Genomic DNA, 25,362 nt, shown 5'->3' on the forward strand with positions numbered 1-25,362 from the left:
CTAACAATCGCAGCGTATGTAACCTGTGTGTATCTGGCTCTGATACTATCCAGTGCCTCACCAGCCACTGACCTCACCGCACGTCCCTGACCCAAATCTTTAAAATAAATTTGGACAGTCGCACAGCTGCGACTTTTTTTGTTTTTTGTAATTTCTTTAGCTGCAGCATATTCAACTCAGCCTGCAGAGTTTGACAGGCAGCACCGCTCCCTCTCACCTACTGACCTGTGGATGGGGGAATTACTCCCGCAGTGTTATTGTGTTCTGCCAGTGTGGAGCCTTCCCTACCCACAGAATACAATGATCAGTGTTGCTAACCATAGCTGGCAGCACTGATTGTTTTGGAAAACAGGCTCGTTGTACTCAAGTCTATTAATAGATTGACTTGTGTACAACCAGCTAGCCCATACATAGATCGACTATGGCTGGTCTCTGCTTAATTGGCTTAATTTCAATCCATGTATGGCCCGCTTAACCACTATACAGTTCCTATACATCCTTCCACAAACTTTTACATTTTTCCTTTCCAGAGTCCTTCATCCTCCTCACCTATACATAGTGCCCGCTGTCATACCCCCCACATTCCTCTCCTGTATATACTGCTCACTGTCATACCCTCCATGCTCCTCTCCTGTACATACCACCCACTGTTATATCCTCCACACTCCTCTCCTGTACATACTGCCTACTGTCATACCCTGCACACTCCTCTCCTGTATATACTGCTCACTGTCATACCCTCCACACTCCTCTCCTGAACATACTGCCCACTGTCATACCCTCCACACTTCTCTCCTATACATAGTGCCCGTTGTCATACACTTCTCTCCAGTATATAGTGCCCACTGGCATACCCTCCACAGTGCTCTGCTGTACATACTGCCCACTTTCATAAACTGCTCTACTGTACATAGTGCCGGCTGCCATACCCTCCACGCTCCTTTTCTGTACATACTGCCCACTGGCATACCCTCCACACTGCTCTGCTGTACATACTGCCCACTTTCATAAACTGCTCTACTGTACATAGTGCTGGCTGTCATACCCTCCACACTCCTCTCCTGTGCATACTGCCCACTCTCATACGGTCCACACTCCTCTCCTGTACATACCGCCCAATGTCATACCCACCACACTCCTCTCCTGTACATACCACCCACTGTCATACCCTCCACACTCCTCTCCTGTACCTACTGCCCCCATCATATCCTACACACTCCTCCCCTGTACATACTGCAAACTGTCTTTCTCTCCACACTCCTCTCCTGTACATACTGCCCCCATCACACCCTCCACACTCCTCTCCTTTACATACTGCCCACTGTCATCACCTCTAAACTCCTCTCCTGTACATACTGCCCACTGGCATATCCTCCACGCTCCTCTCCTGTACATACTGCCCCCATCATACCCTCCACACTCCTCTCCTGTACGTACTGCCCCCATCATACCCTCCACACTCCTCTCCTGTACATACTGCCAACTGTCATACTCTCTACACTTCTCTCCTATACATACTGCCAACTTTCTTTCTCTCCACACTCCTCTCCTGTACATACTGCCCCCATAATATCTTCCACACTCCTCTCCTTTACATACTCCCCAATCATACCCTCCACACTCCTCTCCTGTACATACTGCCCACTGGCATACCCTCCACACTCCTCTCTTGTACATACTGCTCACTGTCATAACCTGCACACTCCTCTCCTGTACATAGTGCCCACTGCCATACCCCCCACACTCCTCTCCTGTACATAGTGCCCACTATTATACCCTCCACATTCCTCTCCCTCACCTGTACATACTTCCCACTTTTATACCATCCATACGCCCTCCCTATGCCGCTTACCCACAAAAACAGTTCTTTAAAATTATATTGAATATTCTCAATGAAGATCTAGAATGCACACACTTTTGTTAGTTCAACTAAAGGAAATCTTCTCAGTCCTCATATTTGTTCTGCCAATTATTAGTACTCATTAAAATTTGTAAAAACTATTGTGATGTATAGAGGAACATAGTGGATGTCAGCTACTCTAAATATACCACTGGTAAAAAAAGTGTCCCTGAAAATATTTTTAAAATGTTGGCAACTATGCACCTGGTCAGTAGGGGGCCCCATGAGAGGCTCCTGGGATCCTGTGATATTAAAATGGTAGTAAACTTCGCTGACATTACTATTTTTTAGAGGCCCTGAGGTAGGTTATGCCATATTGTACTAGTATGCACAGCACATTAGGGTACACTTACCTGTCAGACTAAGCCCTCCAGCGCTACGCTGTGATCAATCCGGCATCCATCTTCAACCAGTCTTCGTTATGGGTTTTGTGCCTTTGGTCACTTGCCTTGGCCGGGCTGTGTTGCTGTCACTCCCACGCATATTCATGCGCATCCTCTCTCTCATCCCCCTCTCTCTCATCCTTCCTCCCTTACCCCTCACCCCTCTCTCATCCCCTTTCTCTCTCTCATCCTCCCTCTCTCTATTTCATTTAATTTGTTTGCATTTTTTTTTTTTAATAAAAAGCCCCACCAAAATTCTCAGCACCAGGCCCATGATGTTATTAATCCGGTCCTGCCTAGAGGAGCTGCAGAGTTCCACAGCAGAGACTGGAGTATCTCTACATAGGACGACAATAAGCCGTACTATCAGACTTTTACGTACCTGACCGATGAGTCCGCTTGGGCAGAGGGTGGTCTCCCTTACGTGTCCGCCTCATGGCCCCTGGTACAGAGGATAGGTGGCACGGGAGTACGGAGTGGTATGAGAGCCTGGTAATAAGGATCCTGATGCTGGAAGGTAGGTGATCTTCAGACAGCAGGTTGGTAAACAGGAATACAGGCAACGGGAGCTGAGCAGGAGCAGAGCAGGCAAGTCCGGGTACAGGCCAGGTTCAGCAACGGGCGGGCAACGAAGTACAGAGGAGCAGGCAGAAGCAAAGTCAAACAGGCCAAGGTCAGGTGCAGGCAGAAGTCAAGGGAATCCGAGAAGCAACCCGAGTCGTCAGGAGATCAGGAACGCAGATACGGGTACAGGAGCAAGGACACAGGGAGCTGATGATCAGGCAGTCCTGCAGACCTATATAGGCCAATTGGCACCAAACGCCGTGCACGAACACCAGCGCCCATAGGCACATGCAGACTAGTGCCCACAGGGGCGCACACGCGCCCGAACACCAGGGCCAACCGGAGCATGCACACCAGTGTCCACAGAAGCACGCACAGGAACATGCGCGCGCCAATGCGCACCGGCACCCACCGGAGCGGCCAGCACATCGTCCAACCAGATAACCTTTCTGATAGTGCCCCCTCCTCAAGGGCAGACTCCGGATGCCCAGTTGAGCCAATTTGGAGGCATGCGAGTTCTTGAATACTTGTAAAAGTTCTCTGGCATGTAGGTTACTCTCGGGCTCCCATGAGTTGAGCCATACCCTCTCCATTTAATGAGGTACTGAGTTTGATTGCGTCTCCTCCTGCAATCCAGAATTGCTTCCACTTCAAATTCCTCCTCGTTGTTGACTACAACAGGCTTGGGTGGGCCGGTACTGCGCCCAGCAAAGGAATTTGAAGTAGCGGGTTTCAGGAGAGTCACATGAAAGACCGGGTGAACCTTCAGGGAATCAGGCAGGTCAAGTTCGTAGGTGAAGTCATTAATTTTCCTTTTCACCTAGAAGGGACCCAAGAACCTAGGGCCCAGTTTTTTGGAAGGACAAGCCAATTTCAGATTGGCAGTAGAACCACACTTGGTTGCCAGGTTCCAAAACAAGTTCCCCGCGCCTCTTCCTATTGAACATCTTCTTATAGTACTCCTGAGCCTTGGCCATGGTTTCCTGCAGCAATTTATTGTTAGAAGAGAAGAAATCCAAGGTTTCAGAGACTGCAGGAACAGTACATTCGGGTATTAATCTAGGAAGAAAAGACGGGTGGAAGCCAAAGTTGGTAAAGAATGGTGTCTGGTTGATGGATGAATGCAGAGAATTGTTATACAAGAACTCAGCAACAGGGAGCAAGGAGGCCCAAACATCCTGGGAGAAATCAGCGGAGGTATTTCTCCAGAGTCTGATTGGTTCTCTCAGTTTGCCCATTCGTCTGGGGGTGATAAGCTGAAGAAAATTCCAATTCTATTTCCAGGGAGCCACAGAGGGCCTTCCAGAACCTAGAGGTAAACTGGACAAATCGATTGGACAAAATACTTGTTGGGACTCCATGCAATCTTATTATTTCTTTAATGAAAATTTTTGCTGTCTCCATGGCTGAGGGGGTTCCCCTCATGAGAAGGAAATGTGCCATCTTGGATAACCTGTCCATCACAACAAAGATGGAGGAAAAGCCTTCTGATGGGGGGAGTTCAACAATGAAGTCCATCGGGATCATACTCCACGGTCTCTCTGGGACCAGTAAGGGTTTTAATAGGCCCCAGGCTCCTGTCCGGCTGTTCTTATTTTGGGCACAAGTATTGCACGAGTCAACGTAATCCTTACAGTCCTTAATCAGGTAAGGCCACCAGAAAGTACGCTGTACCAGGTCAGTAGTCTTTGGTACACCAAAATGTCTGACCAACTTATGGTCGTGGCAAAGCTCCAGTACATGTACTCTTGGGCTCTCAGGGACCACAATCTTGCCCATGTGTCAGAACAGGCCATCCTTAGCATAAGTTTCAGCAGACAGGGTCATTCCCATAGAGGCCTGTCTAATCCGGGAGATGAGATCGCCTTGAAGAAGCAGGAAGTTCCCAGAAGGAAGAATGGTGTCCGGAGGTAAGGTTTCCTCAGAGTCATGAAACATACGGGAGAGAGCGTCTGGCTTGACATTTCTAGAGCCGGGTCTGTAGGTAATACGGAACTGGAATCTGGAGAAAAAAAGTGCCCATCTGGCCTGCCAAGGTCTTAGTCTTTTAGCTGTTCTCAGGTACTCCAAGTTTTTATGGTCATTATAGACCAGAATGGGATGTGCAGCACCCTCCAATAGATAACGCCACTCCTCCAAAGCCGCCTTGAAGGCCAGAAGTTCCCGATCCCCCACATCGTAATTCCTTTCCGATGTTGAAAGTTTGCGTGAGAAGAACCCCACTGGGTAAAGGAGAGCCTTGGCACCTTGCCATTGGGAGAGCACCGCTCCTACCGCAATTTCAGAAGCGTCAACTTCCAAGACAAAAGGTAGAGCTGGATTAGGGTTTAAGGATAGTAGCCGAGGTAAACAGTTCTTTGAGTTTTTCGAAGGCCGACTGCGCCTTAGGGGTCCAGTAGAATCGGGTCCCTTGTCTGGTTAGCTCGGTAATAGGAGAGATTATTGAAGAGAACCCTCTGATAAATTTCCTGTAGAAATTGGAAAAGCCAACGAAGCACTGCACCCCTTTCTTATCTGCGGGTGCAGGCCAGTCCAGGATGGCAGATACTTTTTGGGGGTCCATCTTAATGCCCTCGACCGAGATGACTAAGCCCAAGAATTGAACACACTGGAGTTCAAACTCGCATTTTTCGGGTTTGGCATATATCCCATGTTGCCTAAGTCGGGTAAGTACATTCCGGACATGTCTGCGGTGATCAGCCAGTGAAGCAGAGAAAATTAAGATGTCGTCCAGGTAAACTATGACATACAAGTCCAAGTGATCGTGGAAGATGTCGTTGACAAAATGCTGGAATGTCGCTGGTGCATTGCACAGACCAAAGGGCATAACAAGGTACTCCAAGTGCCTAAATCGAGTACGAAAAGCCGTCTTCCATTCATCCCCTTTTCGGATACGGATTAAATTGTAAGCTCCGTGGAGGTCTAACTTTGTGAAAATTGTTGCGGTTCCCAGCCTTTGGAAAAGTTCAGGTACTAGTGGTAGTGGGTATCTGTTTTTAATAGTAATCTTGTTCAACTCCCAGTAGTTGCAGGGACGTAAGAAATGGTCCTTTTTTTCGACAAAGAAAATGCCCGCACCAGCTGGGTAGGTGGAAGGATGAATGGACCTCTTCTTCAGATTTTCATCTTTGTAGTCCTTAAGGGTGCCCAACTCCTGCTCAGTTAACAGGAAGATTCTTCCAAAGGGGACCTCTGTCCTGGGTAAGAGTTCTATCGGGCAGTCATAAGGCCTGTGTGGTGGGAGAGTCTCTGCTTCCTTCTTGCTAAATACATCCAGAAAGTCCTAAATAAGGTTCGGGAATAGACTGGCGTAACTGTGTCTGAATCCAAACAGAGAAGTTGAGACGTTTTTACGGATGTTCCACGTAGACAATGCTGCCAGCAGTATTTAGAGAGGAATTGGATTTCCCCCGTGGCCCAGTTAATACTGGGATTGTGGGCCTGCAGCCAGGGCATTCCCAGGATGATTGGGAAGAGAGGAGAGGAGATGGCATCCAAGCATAGGAGTTCCTGATGATGGGGGCCTATGACAGCCAGCAAGGGAACGGTCTCCTGAGTGACTGGACCAGAACTGAGAGTGGAGCCATCCGCCAGGTGTACTGCAAGGCCCTGGGCCTTGGGTTGAAGAGGAATGCCATGGTTGGTAGCGAAGACTAGGTCAATGAAGCAGCTACATGCTCCGGAGTCAGTGATGACTGATATTGGGATATTCCTTTCGGGAAGCTGCAACATGATAGAAAGAGCTAGGTGAGAACCGGATTTAGGCAAGACAGGTGCACACAAAGAAGAGAGAGGAAGGCACTTAAGTGTCTTGTTGGGGCAGGCCCTCACATAATGTCCAGGTTCTCCGCAGTACAAACACAAGTTGTGGGCACGTCTGCGCAACTTTTCTTCCAGAGTAAGAAGGACAGAGCAGACCGAGCTGCATGGGTTCTGGAACTTCTGAGACCGGAGCAGAGGGGTAGGAGGAAACTGACTGGAGGGACTGGGAATCTTAGGAAGCATCCAGATGGGACGAGAGTGACTGGTAGACCTCTCATAACGGCAGCGGTCAATTTGGATGGAAAGGTTGATGAGTTCATCCAGGGACTGAGGTATTCCAACACGTGCCAACTCGTCTTTAAAGGGGTCGGATAACCCCATCCAAAATTGGTGAAGCAGGGCAGCGTCATTCCACTCTGTGTCAGAGCTCCAGCGTCTGAACTCAACCGCATAATCTTCAGCCGCTCTGCGACCTTGTTGCAGGGAATGCAATGCGGCTTCGGCAATCGCAGTTAGTTGGGGGTCCTCATATAACTGTGACATGGCTGAGAAGAAGGTGTCAAGGGAGTCCAGGGACCCTGATTTTTGCTCTAGAAGGCGGGCCCAGGTTTGAGGCTCGCCGGCCAATAGGGAGATTACAAAGCCCACCTTTGTTGCTTCCAAGGAGAAGGTGCGAGGTTGTAAAGCGAAATAGAGCTCGCAGGCATTGCGGAAGGCACGGTATTTACTGCGTTCTCCAGTGAACCTTTCGGGCGTGGGTACCCTAGGCTCAGGAGGGAGCATTGCTACTGAGGGTGCTTGGGAAAATCTGGCAGAAGATGCTCCCTGAGGGTTAGAAGGCGAGTACAGGGCCTGGACTTGTTCCTCTAATCTGGAGTAGCCTTCATGTAGGCTTTTTACTGCTTGAGCAAGGCCCACTAAGTGTCTACAAAGTTCATCCATGGGGGAGGCCCCCCGCCTGGACTCGGTCATGGCTGCAACCAGGTAGAAGAAAGCCATTACCTTCAGCAAAAAACAAAATGGCATGTTTTGAGTTTGCGAAAAGGCATGTGGAAGACTCCCAAAATGTATGGAGGATGGTGCTCTGGTCTGATGAGACTAAAATTGAACTTTTTGGCCATCAAAGAAAGCGCTATGTCTGGCGCAAACCCAACACATCACATCACCCAAAGAACACCATCCCCACAGTGAAACATGGTGGTGGCAGCATCATGCTGTGGGGATGTTTTTCAGCAGTCGGGACTGGGAAACTGATCAGAGTTGAGGGAAAGATGGATGGTGCTAAATATAGGGATATTCTTGAGAAAAACCTGTACTACTCTGTGTGTGTTATTTTGAGGCTAGGACGGAGTTTCACCTTCCAGCGGGACAATGACCCCAAACACACTGCTAAAGCAACACTTGAGTGGTTTAAGGGGAAACATGTAAATGTGTTGGAATGGCCTAGTCAAAGCCCAGACCTCAATCCAATAGAAAATCCGTGGTCAGACTTAAAGATTGCTGTTCACAAGAGCAAACCATCCAACCTGAAGGAGCTGGAGCAGTTTTGCGAGGAGGAATGGGCAAAAATCCCAGTGGTAAGATGTGGCAAGCTCATAGACTTATCCAAAGCGACTTGGAGCTGCGATAGCCGCAAAAGGTGGCTCTACAAAGTATTGACTTTAGGGGGGTGAATAGTTATGTACATTGACTTTTTCTGTTATTTTGTCCTATTTATTGTTTGCTTCACAAAAAAAAAAAAATCTTCAAAGTTGTGGGCATGCTCTGTAAATTAAATGATGCAAATCCTCAAACAATTAATGTTAATTCCTGGTTGTGAGGCAACAAAACACGAAAAATGCTTAGGGGGTGAATACTTTTGCAAGGCACTGTATGTAGTGATTCTACCAAGAAATGTGAGATGATCAGGAGTGGACACTTGTTAGGTGATGTTTGCTATTCTTAAGCTGGCCATAGGTGATTCCTTTTTTATTCGTTTGGTCAGCAGGCTGATAGAAGAAAAAACACAAAAACAATTCCTCCATCCACACAACTGAGGTGGACAGAGGAATCCTTCCCATTGAGATATTGTATTCTTAAGTGGAACTCAGCTGTCAGCATACACTGATCAGTGGGCAAATTTTTTCCAACAAGCCAGTTTTGACAGTAGTCAATCCAACGATCGGCTTCTGTCAAACAGGCACAACCACACATCGAATAAAATTTTGTGGGTCCCAACTGAACCGGCTATGGCCAGAATAAGTTATGTCCTTTGTACTGACCACATCTTTGCTTGGTTGCCATTTCTTATGGACACATTCTTAATTAAGTTCCTACTTTATGCAAATACCCAAAGCCTTAGACATATTCTCTCTTCTATTCCTTGACTGCATACCAATTGAGGGTAACGTAGTTAGTCAGGTTGAAAAAAAGACACAAGTCCATCTAATTGAACCAATAGAAAAAAAAGTAAGCACATAGAAAACCTCCATATACAAAATCCTATACCCACAGTTAATCCAGAGAAAGGCAAAAAAAAGAAAACCATAAAGCATGATCCTATTTGCTCCAGTGGGGTAAAACATGTCCATTCTGATCCCCAGGAGGCAATTGACTATTTCCTGGATTAACTATCCCTGGTGGTATTACCTAAAAATGTTAATATCCAGTTATATGTTTTGCCTTTGGGAATGCATCCAGCTTTTCTTAAAACAATATACTCAGCTGGCCAGAACCAGCTCTTGAGGAAGTCTATTCCACATTTTTACAGCTCTTACTGTGAAGAAGCCTTTCTGTATGTGGACATTAAATCTATTTCCCTCCAGATGTAAAGATGTAAAGATTGCCCACTTTATCCTCTGTATCTTGACCTGAAAGTGAGTAACACCAAGTTCACTATATGGACCACCTATGTATTTTATACATGGTGATCATGGGTTAGTGATGTTGTTCAGAGTGAAGATTATTGCAAGTTTCTAGCAACTATAATGAGGAAGCAATCTTTAAATGTATGTTCTGAACCTCTACAGATTGCACATCTAACCAAGATATGACACGTACAAGAGCTCAACACCCACAATACAACTGTTTCCCCCTTAGTTGCAGATGCAGCAGACAGGGGTATACAAATGCCACTGGTGTGAAGATTTGCATTGCAGCATGGCAAAAAGCATCTCCCCTGTCACTCTCGGTGGGCAGTACCGTCTAGCAAACGTGACTGATTTATCTTACCTACCTCAGCACCAGGCCAATTCTGACACTTCTCACATATATGTAAAAATCTGCATTGTTTTGATAGAAAATTACTTAGAAACCCAAAACATTGTATAAATTTTTTTAGCAGAGGCCCTAGAGAATAAAATGGTGGGTGTTTTTGTCACGCAGTATTCGCACATCAGTATTTCAAATGCAATTTTTTGGGCAAAAAATACAATTTAATACATTTTAGTGCACATAAATACTATATAACACCCAATTTATTTTGTAAATATTAAATCTGTTACAGCGAGTACACAGATACCTGTGTCACGCTTCAAAATTGTGTACCTAAAAATATCTATAAGCGACATTTTAAAAGCCGTTACAGGATATCAGTTTAGAGTTACACAGGAGGTCTGGATATTGCTCTCGCTCTGATGTTCATGACGATACCTCACATGTGTGGTGCATTCACCATTTACATATGCGTGCAGGACTTGTATGTATTTGTTCGTATTTGTGCATGAAACTGAAAGTGACAAAACCCTAGTCGCTTCTGGTTTCTGGGGTCACAGAATGGAAAGAACAATCCACAGTTCTCCATGGAACTCGCTTTAAAATGCACTGCAAGTGTAAATGAGCCCTTATGGCTTAGGGGTTGCTTTGCTGCTTCCGAACCTGGGCAGCTTGCAGTCCTCGAGTCCACTATATATTCTGTAGCATATCAAAATGTGCTTAATAGGAATATGAGACCATCTGTCCAGAAGTTGAACCAGAAATTAGTCTTTCAACATGGTAATGATAAGCACATTAGCAAAGCTATCAAGAAATGACTCAAAAAGAAGAAATAGAGAATTATGGACTGTCCTAGTCAAAGTCCTGATTTGATTCCCATTTAAATTTTGCAGGGGGATTTTAGAACAGACAGTTCATGCAAGAAAACCCACAAATATATTGCAACCGAAGGAATTTGCGTGGAAAAGTAGTCAAAAATTGTAGGGTCAGAGTCAGGATCAGTTATCAGCTTTTTTTTTCATTCAGTACATTTTTATTGCCTTTCATGACTTCCTTTTGTTTCAGAAAAGGTAAGCACATTACAAAGCATCTAAATGTCTAGAACAGATAGTCAAAGTACAAAGTATGAGGAATTTAACATTATACAGTATGGACTATCATTAGGAAGATACTTTTTCCACAGTATACTATCACATCTACTGATATTTTTGTTAAATACATGATTGAAAAGGTATTGTTTTCTTGTGTTTTTATTCAATCTTTTATCTATATGCACTGTTGGAATAAAATGTAATGTTTGTCTATTCAAATATGTTGCAAAATTCAAGGGGGTTTTTAATGGGGTGTGCCTAATTTTGTTTCCAAAACTGTATGCTCAGTTCACACTCAGCCTCCTCTGTCTTTTGTCCATGTTCAGATCCCACTAACTCTCCTCTCTTCCTCCTGCTCATTGCTTCTCTGCTGTCTTTTTTTCTTGGGCTTCATTCACAGGGCCATAAATATTTTATGTAAAATGTGTTTTCTAGGAGAAAAGTTCCTGCGCAATGATCAGTAAAATACTTGCGTATATTTGCACTGAAATGCATAAAGACACGTATATGTACATAATAATACATTTTTTCATTTTCTTTAGATTAAATGTACATGCTTACAAACACATATACATGCATTCATATGCATAAGTGCATGTTCTTAGATGCCGATTTTTGGATTGTGTTTTACGGATCTGAATGCAGTGCATGTTTAAGCACCTGTGTGAATCGCTTGTAGGCAGGTTGCCTACTGTGTTCATTTTAGCTAGGTTTGTGTGGCTGCCCAGGCTAGGGGGAAGGGGTTAACACCTGCTCACGTTCTCTGGCTTTTTGGGGTCCGGCCTCCTGTCCTGTGATATATAAAAGGCAGAGGTTTGGGTCCCAAGAGAGCGTGGGGTAGCAGGCTAAGAACAGGAACCTTGCAGGACTTGCTGAGACTTCTAGTTCATCTACAGAGCATCTCAGAACACACCCAAACCATGGACTTTTCCGGTTGAGTTGTACCAGCTATGGATTTCACCCATAATGACTTTAACAATGCGGGTACGCTGGGGCAACGGCTGTTAGAGTTAGTTAGGGAAAGGATGTTTTGCCATGTTATATATGCCATTCTGAACCTTCAGTAAAAGTTGTTTAACTGCACAAAGCATGGTCTAAAACCACTCCCGGGGTTATTCAAGGGGTGCATGTGAGGTCCAGGCGCTTATTAAGGGGCCTGAGTCTACAACAGTACACTAGGGGTTCTTATAACATTGCTACAGCAAGTTGTTATGAGTAACCATAAGGAAGAACAGCAGCCAGGCGTTGGCATGGTACCTGAATAAGTGACAGGTGCTCCGGTAGCGAGGGGGATCAGCATTTGGCTCCCTCCCAAGCTGTCTGTCTCCATCGGTCTCCGGGAGCGCACTAGCATAACAGAGACCTAATGCCTGGTCACTTGGTATGGAATGAAAAGAGTTGAAGCACACAATGAGGTCCAGGCTATGTACTTGGCAGAACCCCATTCTGTTACTGGGAGTGAGGTGGCAGAGGTGCGCTGACTGGTGAAGTGGGCATAGGCTCTGTGTGTCCCTCCTAATGTGACAAATACGGCTGTTCAAGTGTATATGACAAGGAACAGTATCTTAGAAAGAGCTCTGCATACAAGACTACACACAAGTAGCCCATCTCTGAGTTGGGAGATTACTTTAATGTTTGACTTTCACATGACCGTGACTCTTGCCTGGTCCCAGGCATTGGTGAGCATGCCTTTGGGCAAGGTAACCCCTGTGCTAGAATGAGTGACCTTGGTCATCACCTCGCCTAGCCCAGAAAAACCCACCCCGAGGTAAGACTCCTATGTGACCCACACTTGGCACTCAACGAGTTAATGGGAAACATATGGAGGAGGTGTCATCCGCCTACTGCAACCTACCCTTACATGCTCCATTGGAAAGAATGCAGCTGTGTTCAGATCTGTAATTAAAAAACACTTATATATACATATTTTTACGGCCGTGTACATGAAGCCTTATTCTCCCCATTTCTTGATTAGGTTACCTCATGCTTTGCATCCCTTATGCCGTGTACACACGACCAGACTTTTCGTCAGACTGAACTCCGAAGGACTTTTCGACGGAGTTCCGATGGAGTTTCAACTAAACGGTCTTGCCTACACACGATCACACCAAAGTCCGATCGTTTCGAATGTGATGACGTACGACTGGACTAGAATAAGGAAGTTCATAGCCAGTAGCCAATAGCTGCCCTTGCGTCCTTTTTTGTCCGTTGGACTAGCATACAGACAAACGGATTTTTCGATCGGACTCGAGTCCGTCGGAAAGATTTGAAACATGTTCTATTTCTAAAGTCCGACAGATTTTTCGACAGAAAAGGTCCGATGAAGCCCACACATGATCGAATTGTCCGACGGATTTGTTCCGTCGGACCAGTTCGGTTGAAAAGTCCGGTCATGTGTACACGGCATAAGAGTTCCATGATTAGATGTCACTCTTGCCCCTCCATTTCCTGCCCCTCTGGTTCACAGCTAGTTACTGTTCTACTTCTGCCCCACTCCCTTCCATGTTCAACCACCATTCTGACTCTTCTTCCCTCGTGATCTATGCATTCCCACTTCACTATCAGCTTACAATTTGTCCTCTGTCTTTATCATTTAAGTGGTTGTAAAGTCTCCACAATAAACTCCCATGAAAGGTTCTCTTATGGGACAATAGTAATGGCAGTGTTTTTTTTTTAGCAATATAATCTCTAAATACCTTTTCCCAGCAGTGATTCTGTGCAGTCACATGGCTTTACCGTTTCTTACTCCGTGGCAGAGAGACTCCAGTGGGAGGGACTCACATCCCTCTGCTGGTTTAGTTTCAGTTTCAGGAGGGGGGGCAGGGCCAGGTAGAGGAGGGGCTTCACACAGACCATGGAAATTACAGGAAGGGAGGGGGAGTGAGAAATACAGATGTTGCACAGAGAGCAAGATGACGGAAAGTCAGTTTATTGACAGGAACACAGGAAAAGACAGGATCAACTAGGTATTATACTATATGGAAAAGGATAAATAACATTGCAAAAAATTATGAGCACAAAAATAATGAAGAAGGAAGGCTCAAAGATAGGAAAAGAAGAATCAATGGAAACAAGGAAGGATCAATCGATCCAAGGAACAATTGGTCAAAGGAAGGACTAGTTGGTCGATCGCAGGAAGGATTGCTCAGTCGTCCACAGGGAGAATTGGTCTGTCAATCGCAGGAAAGATCAAACAAAGGAAGGAGCGGTCTGTCAAATTAAGGAAGGATCAAAGTAAGGAATAATCGGTTTGTCAATCGCAAGAAGGATCAAGGTAAGGAAGGATCGGTCAGACGATCGCATGAAGTATCTCTAGGTCCATAGCAGGAAGGGTTGGTCAGTCAATAGCAGGAAGGATTGGTCGATCAATCAATGGAAGGATTGGTCAAAGGAAGGATCAGTCGATCGCAGGAAGGATCGGTTGGTCAATTGCAGGAAAGATCAAAGTAAGGAAAGATCGATCAATCAATCTGTTATGTAACTGGTCAGAGGCCAGAGTGCTGAGAGGGCTTCCCTTGCGGCTGAGAGCAGAGCACCCCTGAAGGTGATAACCTGTTAAGATGTGATGCCCAAAGAAGCAGAGGTTGCCAGGTGTGGTCATCTGAAGAGCCGAGGAGATGATCACCCGATAATAGAAGTAACAAGCAGGATGCACTGCAGGACAGGTGTCCCTCAGAAATTCCAGGCGTACTTGGCAGCAGGGCAAGACAGGAAGCAGGATCCAGCTAATAAAGTTGGTGACCAGTTGTAGAAGGGACAGCACTTTGCAGAGCTGACCCATAAGCTGCCAATGTTTCTTGGTAATGTAAACCAGGTCCAGAGCTGTCCCCCTGGTGCCAGGCCAGTGGTCATGCACGGGTGATCAGTTGGGAGCAGAGGCAGTTAGCATGATCAGGGACAAGCCGGGGTCAAACACAGGTAATCAGGCAGCAGTGGATTCAGTAGTACAAGCTAGGGCTCAGAGCTAGAGATGGAGACAAGACAGTTCAAAGGCAAGCTGGGTCGGTAACAGGGAATCCAATATCAGACAATCATCCAGCAACTAGTGAGCAGAGCGGCTGTCCTTTTAAAGGGCAGTGGGCGCCAGAATCTATCACGTCCTGCGTGTGCCAGCACGCACGTGCACTCACCGATCTGCACCGCCATGCACATGCGTGCGCCAATGTGCCAAGTGTGCACTAATGCACACGGGAGCAAGCAAAATGCAGCAATGGCGAGTATTGGCAACATTGCCAGTTCTCCTCTGGCTATTTCCCTGACAGTGCCCCCCCCCCCCAGGGGCAGCCTCCGGATGCCTAAACGGACCAATTTTTCTGGATATCTGTTAAAGAATCTTTGCAAGAGCCTAGGGTCGTGCACATTGCTTTCAGGTTCCCAGGAAGAAGACCCTTTCCACTTAATGAGATACTGAATTTATCTACCTCTTTTCCAGCAATCCAGAATAGCTTCAAATTCTGTTTCGCCCCCTACTGAGACTGGAGATGGAGGCAGCTCTTTTCTTCTGGGAAATAGACTGGGTACAGCTGGCTTGAGCAGAGAAATATGGAATACCGGATGAATCTTTTATGAATTCGGCAGTTCAAGTTCAAATGCCACCATGTTAACGTCCCTCTTGATTTCAAATGGACCAATACATTTTGGTGCCAACTTCCAGGAAGGAACAGAAAGCTCAAAATTTGCTGAAGAGAGCCACACCTTGTCTCCAGCTTTAAGAACAGGATTTCCCCTCTTCCGGTTGTCGTAGTGCTTCTTGTAGTTCTCTTGAGCCTCTGCATAGCCTCCTGAAGTGCCTAGTAATTTGTTTGAATACAGTTTACTCTGTCTTGGACTGCCAGAACTGATGCTTCTGGAATGGTGTTTGGAAAGAAAGAAAGGGATAGAACCCATAGTTTGCCCAGAAAGGGCACTGGTTGGTGGCAGTTGTTTAAATGCAAATTCAGCACAAGGAAGTAAGGTATTCCAAAGTTTGGTTAGTTCTTTCCGTCTGGCCATTGCTCTGTGGATGGTAAGCGATCTCCAAGATCTTCGATCTCCAAGATCCCCTGCAAAGAGTTTTCTAAAATCTAGAGATGAACTGCACCCCTCTGTCAGAAACTATATTGTTCGGTAATCCGTGCAACCTGACTATTTCTTTCACAAATATATTTGCTGTATCCAAAGCAGGAGTGCATATCATAGGCAAGACATGTGCCATTTTGGAGAGACGGTCCACTACCACCAAGATAGTAGTAAACCTTTCTGAGGGGGGCAAATCCACTATACAATCCATGGATATCATTTACCACAGTTGTTCCGGAACTGGCAGTGGTCTCAACAAACCCCAAGTCCTAACATCGTTATGCTGACAAGTTATACAGGAGCTCACATGCATTGCAGTCTAGGCCACCAGAAAAATTGCTGAATAAGTTCCATAGTTTTCTGCGCCCCAAAGTGCCCAGCAAGTTGATGATCATGAAAAGTCTTCAGAACTTGAAGTCTAGTTTGCTGCGGAACAAAGATCTTGTCCTGATGCCAAAGAAACCCCTTAAGACTCCTTAAGGAAGATGCCTCCGGTTCGCCACACTGGTCGGAAGCTTGTATGAAGCTTGTATGATTGATGCCCTCAGATCTAGCTGAATTAACAAAGTTCCGTGTGGACAGAATAATGGGTGCTGCAATTTCAGGGGTCTCTGGAAACATTTAGGAAAGAGTGTCTGCCTTCCCATTCTTGGACCCTGGACAGTAAGTGATAAGAGCAAGGCCCACGAGCTTGCCGAAGTCTTAAACCTTTGGCAGTTCTGAGATTCTTTAAGTTCTTGTGGTCCATAAATATCATAATGGGATGAGCGGCACCTTCCAGCAGGTGTCTCCATTCTTCCAAAGCAGACTTTGTGGTCAACAGCTCCCGATCACTCATAGTGTAATTTCTTTCTGGCTGGTTCATTTCTGTGAGAAAGAGGTCACCGGATGAAGTAAAGCCTTGGGCCCCTGGCGCTCAAATAAGGCTGTCACCGTGGCCACTTCCGAGGCATCGACCTCCAGAACGCAAGGCAAGGCAGGATCTGGATGTTATAGCACTGGCGCAGAAATGAACAAAGTCTTTAATGTATCAAAGACTATCTGGTCTTCCTGAGGCCAATAGGAATCAGGCATGCTGGCAATTCAATTTGGTAACTGGAGCAATGATGGTGGAAAAACCCTTCACGGATCTCCAATAGGAGTTGGCGAAGCCCACAAACCTCTGGGATGCCTTTCTTATCAGAGGGGGCTGGCCATTCAAGGATAGCTTTCACCTTTTGTGGGTCCATTGCAATCCCGTCTGTGGATATGATAAGGCCCAAGAACTGGATAGATGTCTTTTCAAAGTCACATTTTTCCACCTTAGAATATAGTCCGTGCTTCCTCAGAGTAAGCAGAACTTTCTTCACATGTATTCTATGGTGTTCCAAAGTGGCAGGGAACATCGGGATGTCATATAGGTAGATGATCACAAAGTTGTCCATATATTCTCGAAAAATATTGTTCACAAAGTGTTGGAAAGTGGCCGGAGCATTGCAAAGTCAGAACGGCATAACAAGGTATTTAAAGTGTCTGAATCGAGTTCGGAAAGCTGTTTTCCACTAATTCCCCTCACGGATGCGAACAAGTTCATAGGGCGCCTCGCAGATCCAATTTTGTAAAGATCCGGGCAGTTAGAAATTTTTGGAAGAGTTTGGGGATGAGAGGGAGCAAATAAGGATTCTTTATGGTGATTTTGTTAAGCTCCCTGTAGTCCACACATGGTCTCAGTGTGCGGTCTTTCTTCTCAACTAAGAATATTTCAGCACCAACAGGAGAAGAAGATGGATGGATAAATCCCTTTTTTAAGTTCTCACTGACATATTGTCGTAGTGCTTCAGGCTCAATTTCGGATAGAGGGATTATGTGACCAAAAGGAATTTCAGCACCAGGGAACTCAATTGGGCAGTCATACAGCTAGTGAGGTGGAGGGATATTGCCTTCTTTTTGTCCAGAAACTTGTGGTAAGCTGGCGGACAGTCTGGGTACTGGCTGGACAGTTACTATAGGCAGTAAGTGGATGTAAAGGAGAGCTCTCTTTTGGCCCAGTCAATTTGTGGGTTAGCCACAGAATTCCCAGGATGACAGGGAACAATCGTGAGCACAGAACATCGAAACAGATTCCTGGTGGCCAGAGTCTATTAAAGTGAAAATAAGTGCAGTCTCTTGTGTGACAGGTCCTGATCTGGGCATGGAATCATCAGCTAAATGTACCTCCAGTCTCTGTCTTTTGGTGTGGAGAGGTATACAAAGTTTTTTTGCCAGGGACAAGTCCAGAAAGCAGCTGCATGCACCAAAATCAATTATTGCTAGAAGCCTGATCTCCCCTTCCACCACCTGCAACAAGACAGGGAGAATAAGGTGAGATGGAGAAGATCTACGTGGGGAAGACTTATTGGGTCTCACAGGACAGTTGCGCAGAAAATGTCTGTTTCCTCCACAATACAGATAAAGATTGGCTTGCCGGAGGCGTAGTCTTTCATCAGGGGCTACGGCAGAGTGAACCAGGCCAATCTGCATAGGTTCTCCTTTGGAAGCAGTTGTGATAGAGGGTCCAGACACAGATGTAGGGGCAGGTGGAACTTTGGGCAACCTCCAGGTAGGCCTGATATCTTGGGACCGTTCTGACCTCCGCTCCCACAAGCATCTGTTGAGTTGAATAGCCAGCTGAATGAGACCTTCTAGTGAAAAGGGGGTCTCTACTCGAGCCAGCTCATCCTTGAAGGCTTCAAACAGACCCAGCCAGTATTGGTAACTAGGAGCTGCCTTGTTCCACCCCACATCTGCAGACCACTTGCAAAAGTCTTCTGTACAGTCTTCCACTGGGCGCCGTCCTGCTGTAAGGTATGCAGGGCGGCTTTAGCGGTGGCCATACCTTGCGGGTCATCATAAAGTTGTGCCATGGATTCAAAGAATGCATTAACCGAGTTTGGAACAGGGATCTAATGTTCCAGCGAGTGGACCCAAGCCTGAAGTTCATCAGACAATAGAGAGATAATGAACCCCACTTACCCAGTCTCTATGGAAAAAGTCCTTGGCTAAAGAGCCAAATATAACAGTCAGGCATTCTAAATTCTAAATTCTAGTTCGCTCTAAACTTCCTTCAGTCAGGGGAAAAACATTCACGAGTTGGCACCCTTGTTTCATAAGGTGGAACCACCACAGTAGGAGCAGAGGTTGTGTGTTCCTGGGCTGATGAGGTACAGTGAGGACAGTGGGCGCTAGAATCTATCACACCCTGCACATGCCACCGAGCATTGGCAGCCGCCGATGTTCGCCAAGCAATAAAGTTGATCAAAAAGAGTGTAAAAAAAAAGTTTTGAATAGAAAAAATCTAACGCGCCCCCTCCCCCAGTGCTTATGTGTAAACTCAAATGTATACGTAAGTCATGTACGCATGTATAAACGTTGATCACACCACACGTGAGGTATCACCACGATACAGAGCAAGAGCAATAATTTTAGCACCAGACCTCCCTGTGTAATTCTAAACTGGTAACCTGTAAAGACTTTTAAAATGCCACTAATAGAGATTTTTAGGTACCGTAGTTTGGCATCGCTCCATGGGTGTACGCAAATTTAACATTTCAATGTTTGGTATCAATTTACTCAGTGTAACATCATCTTTTATATTTAAACAAAAAATGGGTATTATATAGTGTTTCTCTGCAAAAAAAATCATGAAAGTGAATTTTTTCCAAAAAGTTTGCGTTTGAAAAACCACTGCGCAAATACCATGTGAAATTAAACATTTGCAGCACCCACCATTTTATTCTCTAGGGCCTCTGCTAAAAAAAAAATATAATGTTTGGGGGTTCTAAGTAATTTACTAGCAAAAAAAAAAAGATTTTTACATCAAAGGGGAGGAGTGCTCTATCTAGGCAGGAGGAGAGGGGCAGGGAGGAGAGGAGATCGGCTCTCACACAGACTACGGAAGAGACAGGGAGAGAGGAAGGGGGGAGATGCAGAGACACTAAAGAGATAGCTGGATGATGAAGGCACGTAAACTGACCACGCTATCAGAGATCAGCAGCTATGATAAACGTGGTCAATTTACAGGGGAGGACAGGAACAGGCTTGATCAACCAGGTATTGTACAACATAGAAAGAGACAATTGACATGATAAAAGTAAAAAGTACTGTGCTATATCTCATGCCTTAAAAGGACAGGAGCATGTTTTTTTTAGGGTTACAACCACTTTAGGATGGCATGCTTGACCACACTATACCTGTCCAGGTAAAATATATAGTGCTAGGATTTGGGCGTGGACTATATTTAACCACTTCCCGCCTATAGCAGAATGACGGCCGGGCGGTGGTTCAGTTATCCTGACTGGGCGTCATATGATGTCCAGCAGGATAACTGCCAGCGCACGCCCCTGGGGGGCGCGCATCGCGGTGATCGGTGGTGCAGCGTGTCAGTCTGACACACCGCTACACCGATCTCGGTAAAGAGCCTCTGACGGAGGCTCTTTACCATGTAATCAGCCGTGTCCATCAGTGCCGCCTATCAGTGCCACCTCATCAGTGCTACCTCATCAGTGCCACCTCATTGGTGCCACCTCATCAGTGCCCATCAGTGCCGCCTTATCAGTGCTCGTCAGTGCAGCCTCATCAGTGCCCATCATCGAAGGAGAAAACTTACTTATTTACAAAATTTTATAACGGAAGCAAAGAAAAAAAATGTTTTTTCGAAATTTTCAGACTTTTTTTATTTGTTGCGCAAAAAATGAAAAACCCAGCAGTGATCAAATACCAGCAAAAGAAAGCTCTATTTGTGGAAACAAAATGATAAAAAAATTTGTTTGGGTACAGTGTAGCATGACTGTGCAATTGTCATTCAAAGTGCGACAGCACTGAAAGCTAAAAATTGGCTTGGGCAGGACGGGGGTGTAAGTGCCTGGTATTAAAGTGGTTAAATATTGCTTACTTTGTTGCAGGTATTCAAGAAATCTTCTTTATCTGTGAACTACAAAATATTTCCTGAAAAACTGACTAACCAGCCTACACTTAAAAAACATTTAAATGTTCCAGTGGTCTCACAAGTCAGAGATCATACATCTTCAAGACCATATGTCAGTGCTGAACCAGTACATTTTTTGGCAAGAGGTGAAACCACTGAACAGCTACAGGAACCATTTGTTTGGGACTCTGATATTTTCAGGTATATAAAGCAATTTTACAGTTTGCAGTACAAAGAATCATTAAACAAGTACAATGTTCAAGCAGTTGAGGAGAGTTCTGATGAAATCACCACAATTTATCTACAGACCCCACATGGAGATAAGGATTGTATGAAACATTTGAGAGATGCAAAGAGCAATCTTATGGAGCTTTACCAGGGGTTGGAATTAATTCTTCGGAAAGAACAAATCGACAAGAGAGACTGGATTGGCGATAAGGATACTCACAGGCTATTGTTGGAAGAACTCAAAACCCTATTTCCTTTACTCCTTTGCCATGAAGATGATCAATATATCTTCCTTATTGGAAACAGTGGTGACGTGGCTCTAGGCAAACAACACATCTGTGATGTACAAGTGAAGCTTAATAATCCATCTAGCTTTCTACAGTCATATGATATGCAAGCTACAGGAGGCCAGTTGAGCTCTACAGTAGGGAAAAGAGATTTCATGCCACTTCCATTTAACAGTTATGACAGTTGTGAAATTAAAGGGGGAAGCAGAATTTCTGCCATATTTAATCCATCCACAGGCAGCAATGCATACTTGAAGAGCCATCTAGATGAGAAATACCTAACATCATCCAGTAGTAACAACAAACAGCACATTGATCCTGAGCGTTCTGCAGGTAGTAACAAGACACTGGGGACAAGTGATTATACCAGATCATCTTATATTAATAAAGTGGAAGACTGCAGCCTTTCACAAATCAGTGAGAAATCCGGTAGCAAAGGTTTAGCACAGATCAAAAAAATTGATGTTCTTCCTGCACTACAAACTGGTAGAGTAGACATAAGACAGGTCAAATCCACTACACAAAGTGTAGGAAAACTTCAACCTGTCCGAATCACTAAAGCATCAAGTGAGTATCCCTACTCTAGCTTGATAGATGTTCTCCCTCAGTCCATAGAGTTTAAACCAGCAGAAGTCAAACTTAGAAGATGTAGTAGCTTTTCCAATGTTTATGCCAAAGATTCATCTGATCGTCAAGAAGGAACGTCAGAAATAAAAGATGAAATTCTTATGGAAGATTGGCTTTGGCATTATATGAAAGAGTTTCACAAATCAGACATTGACACTTGGTGTGCTGAAGTCACATTGACAGAGGAGAAACTCGGTGAATTCACTGTGTTAAAATTAAATGCATCTAGCAAAATGAAGTTGTGGTCTGCAAAGGATCGCATGCAATCACTGTACAGGAAAAAACGTCAGATTTATACAAAAACGTACTTTCAGTACTCCAATCTTGGAGTTAAAGGTCCAGATGATGCAAAAATCAAAGAGTGGTGCAATGTATTCCACAATTGCTCTGACAAGCTGAGTTTAAAAGTGGGGAAAGATGCACTGCTTCTTATATATCCTAAAGTAACAGAAAAAAAAGTTTTCGAACAATGTGACCGCTTTTTGGTTAAAAGTAAACATCCTGACAACTTAAATTTGGTAAATAATGTTCACTCAACTTTAACGACCGTTATAAAGGAGCAAGGGAACAAGCCAGATTATTCTGTGAAGTATTTAGAAAGAAATTACTTGAAAGGTCCAGAAGATTTTACCACTGAATTTATTAAAAGTGAATTTATGACACCTACAGAGGATCAGAAAAAATCTCTAGTTGATAGAAAAAATGAAAGCTTTATTGAAGATAAAGTCTCTTTCAGCTATTTCTTTCCAGCATTACAAAATGAAAATATACAGAAACCTCTTCAGTTTCAGGAAACTCCAGATTTCCTAAAATCAGATATTGTTTTAAAGGATCCAGAGGGACTTAATTCAAAGAGTTTTGACCTTGATAATTACCAGGCAGATGTCTGTGATTCATCTTTAGCAAAAAAAATACATTCTTCTAGTAATCTATCTGAGCTGAGGAGACCTGCAGTAGGACAAGAGTCTGAGCCAGTTGATAGAGTTTGTGACCACTGCAAGAGAGATGACAGAGCAAGTACACTAGCTTGTGGCCACTATATCTGTGATAACTGCCATTCAGAATTCAAGGATTCTTGCCGTGTGTGCTCTGACAAAAAAGTATGCGGTAACAGAAATGCATTAAATGCTACTATGACCTATAGCAGCACGACTCTACCCCTAACAGGATATGAACGACACACTTGTATAAAAATTAAATATGAAGTCCCTGATGGAGTACAGAGGGTAAGGGCCTTATTATTGTTTTTGGTGTATGTTGATGCACGGTAAAAGTGAATTCCTTGTCAAAAGAAGTTTATTGAGTATACAATGTTATAAAGATACATAAAGTAAGTTTACAAGGATCTATAAAGTAAGCTCATTGTTTTACAGTAGGGTTTATATAGGTAAATATCATGAAATTTCAAATATTAAACATTGGGTTCACGTAAACCTAAATTAAAGATATATATCATTTCCTTAGTTACTTTTGTAGGTATTTAAATGATTTATACCTACTATATATATTGTTTACAAGTAAAGTGTATATAGGTCAAATAAATTCTGATAATGAGCTTTAATCGTAAGGTGGAGAAAAGGAAAGAGAAAGGAAAGAAAGAGTTGAAAGGTAGAGGTATGGTCCACAAGGTTGTCCCGCTCGTCAGTTTATTATTCTTTTTAGTTCTCTTTGAAGCCTTAGAATGGGTGTCACTGTAAGTCATTTAATCTGTTACCATGGCAACAGGACAGAGTCATTGAAGTTTGACAGGAACTGTTGTTTTATCCAAGGATGCCAAAGTTTTTCAAATTTTGGAATTTGATTTTGATCGATGGCTACCATCTTAGCATGGGACATTGTATTATCCATTCTGTGAATTGTTTCTGCTAGTACCAATGTAGGAGATTTCCATGCCTTGGCCACTGTTTGGTAAAAGTGAATTCAAACCACAGGGAGGCAGAAGGCAGATTAACCTGTCAAAGTGGTAGGTAAGCCAGGAAAACCATGCTCCACAGCCACTTTGTCAGGAAATGCTGAGTCGCACAGTGTAGGAGCAATAAAAAGAAGCCTGGTGTATCCATTAAGTGTGAGGACACTGCCCACTAATAGGTAGAGCCTTGTTCACAGAAGCGACATCATCCAAGATGCAACTAAGTCTGACCCTGGAGTTGATGTCATGTTTAGGATCCCTACAGAGGGCAACCCAGTAGCTCTTGACAAAGTTTCTCTGCGGCAATGTATGTAGAGAATAGGTTTGTTAGTTTATCTGCTTCTTTGACTAAATTATTTTAGCCAATACAGCTATACTTTCTCTTAGCTCAGCTCTGATATTATTTTACTCTTTACAAATTTACTATTACACATTACTGAGTCTGAAAGTATTGGTTTATTTGTCAGTTTTGATATTGTTTTGCACATAAAACCTGGGTCTTCTACGGACGCTGGTAACAAAATTGGTCAGTTTACTGTGGTTACTACATTATGATTTAAAAGTGTGTTTGTTTTCATACCTATACAGTATGTACGTCAGGTGTTTTATAAGTCTTTTCACATTTATAAACATTAACATCAGATGTACTTTATAAATGTTACAGATGTACTATGCACACTGTTTGAAAGCAGTGTTCAACCCAAGAACAAACATTTATTAAAATGAAGCTTTCCAATTCTTAGATGTGATGGCTGCATTCGTTTTCTTTTTTAGGCTTTTTTTACCTATAGTTTCAACTGGTGATCCAGCCAGTAAGTCTGTTGTTTTTCAATTAATTTTAACAGACGAAGCTGTTCAGACAAAATAGCATTTAGAGGTTTGAGACATACCAATGTACATTCACCGGCCACTTTATTAGGTACACTTGCAATTGCTTGGTAACACAAATTGCTAATCAGCCAAATACATGGCAGCATGCATTTAGGCATCTAGACGTGGTGAAGACGACTTGCTGAAGTTCAAACCGAGCATCAGAATGGGGAAGAAAAGGGATTTAGGTGACTTTGAACGTGGCATGGTTATAGGTACCAGACAGGCTGGTCTGAGTATTTCAAAAACTGCTGATCTACTGGGATCTTCATACACAACCATCTCTAGGGTTTACAGAGAATGGTCCAAAAAAGAGAAAATATCCAGTAAGCGGCACTTGTGTGGACGAAAAATGCCTTGCTGATGTCAGAGGTCAGAGGAGAATGGGCAGACTGGTTTGAGATGAAAGAAAGGCAACAGTGAGCCTTGAAATGGAAAAAGAATTTGGACCTTGTAGGCACAGGTATACACGTTTTCATAAAAACATAATATTTTATTACAAAAGTTTAAAAAACATTTACAAAAAATGTTACATAAAGCACATAATGC

At 44.2% G+C, this 25,362-nt stretch overlaps 1 protein-coding gene across 4 annotated transcripts in view; it reads left to right on the forward strand.

The window, feature by feature from the left end:
• LOC141114576 (uncharacterized) overlaps positions 1-25,362 on the forward strand; it is a 263,889-nt gene that overhangs the window by 195,374 nt on the left and 43,153 nt on the right. For all 4 annotated transcript variants that reach the window (XM_073608363.1, XM_073608364.1, XM_073608365.1 and 1 more), the window contains one exon: positions 20,870-23,260. In XM_073608363.1, the coding sequence (XP_073464464.1) occupies positions 20,870-23,260 (2,391 nt within the window). The remainder of the gene's footprint in view (positions 1-20,869; positions 23,261-25,362) is intronic.

Source organism: Aquarana catesbeiana, linkage group LG12 (assembly GCF_042186555.1).
Source record: "Aquarana catesbeiana isolate 2022-GZ linkage group LG12, ASM4218655v1, whole genome shotgun sequence".
NCBI classification, from domain to species: Eukaryota; Metazoa; Chordata; class Amphibia; order Anura; family Ranidae; genus Aquarana; species Aquarana catesbeiana.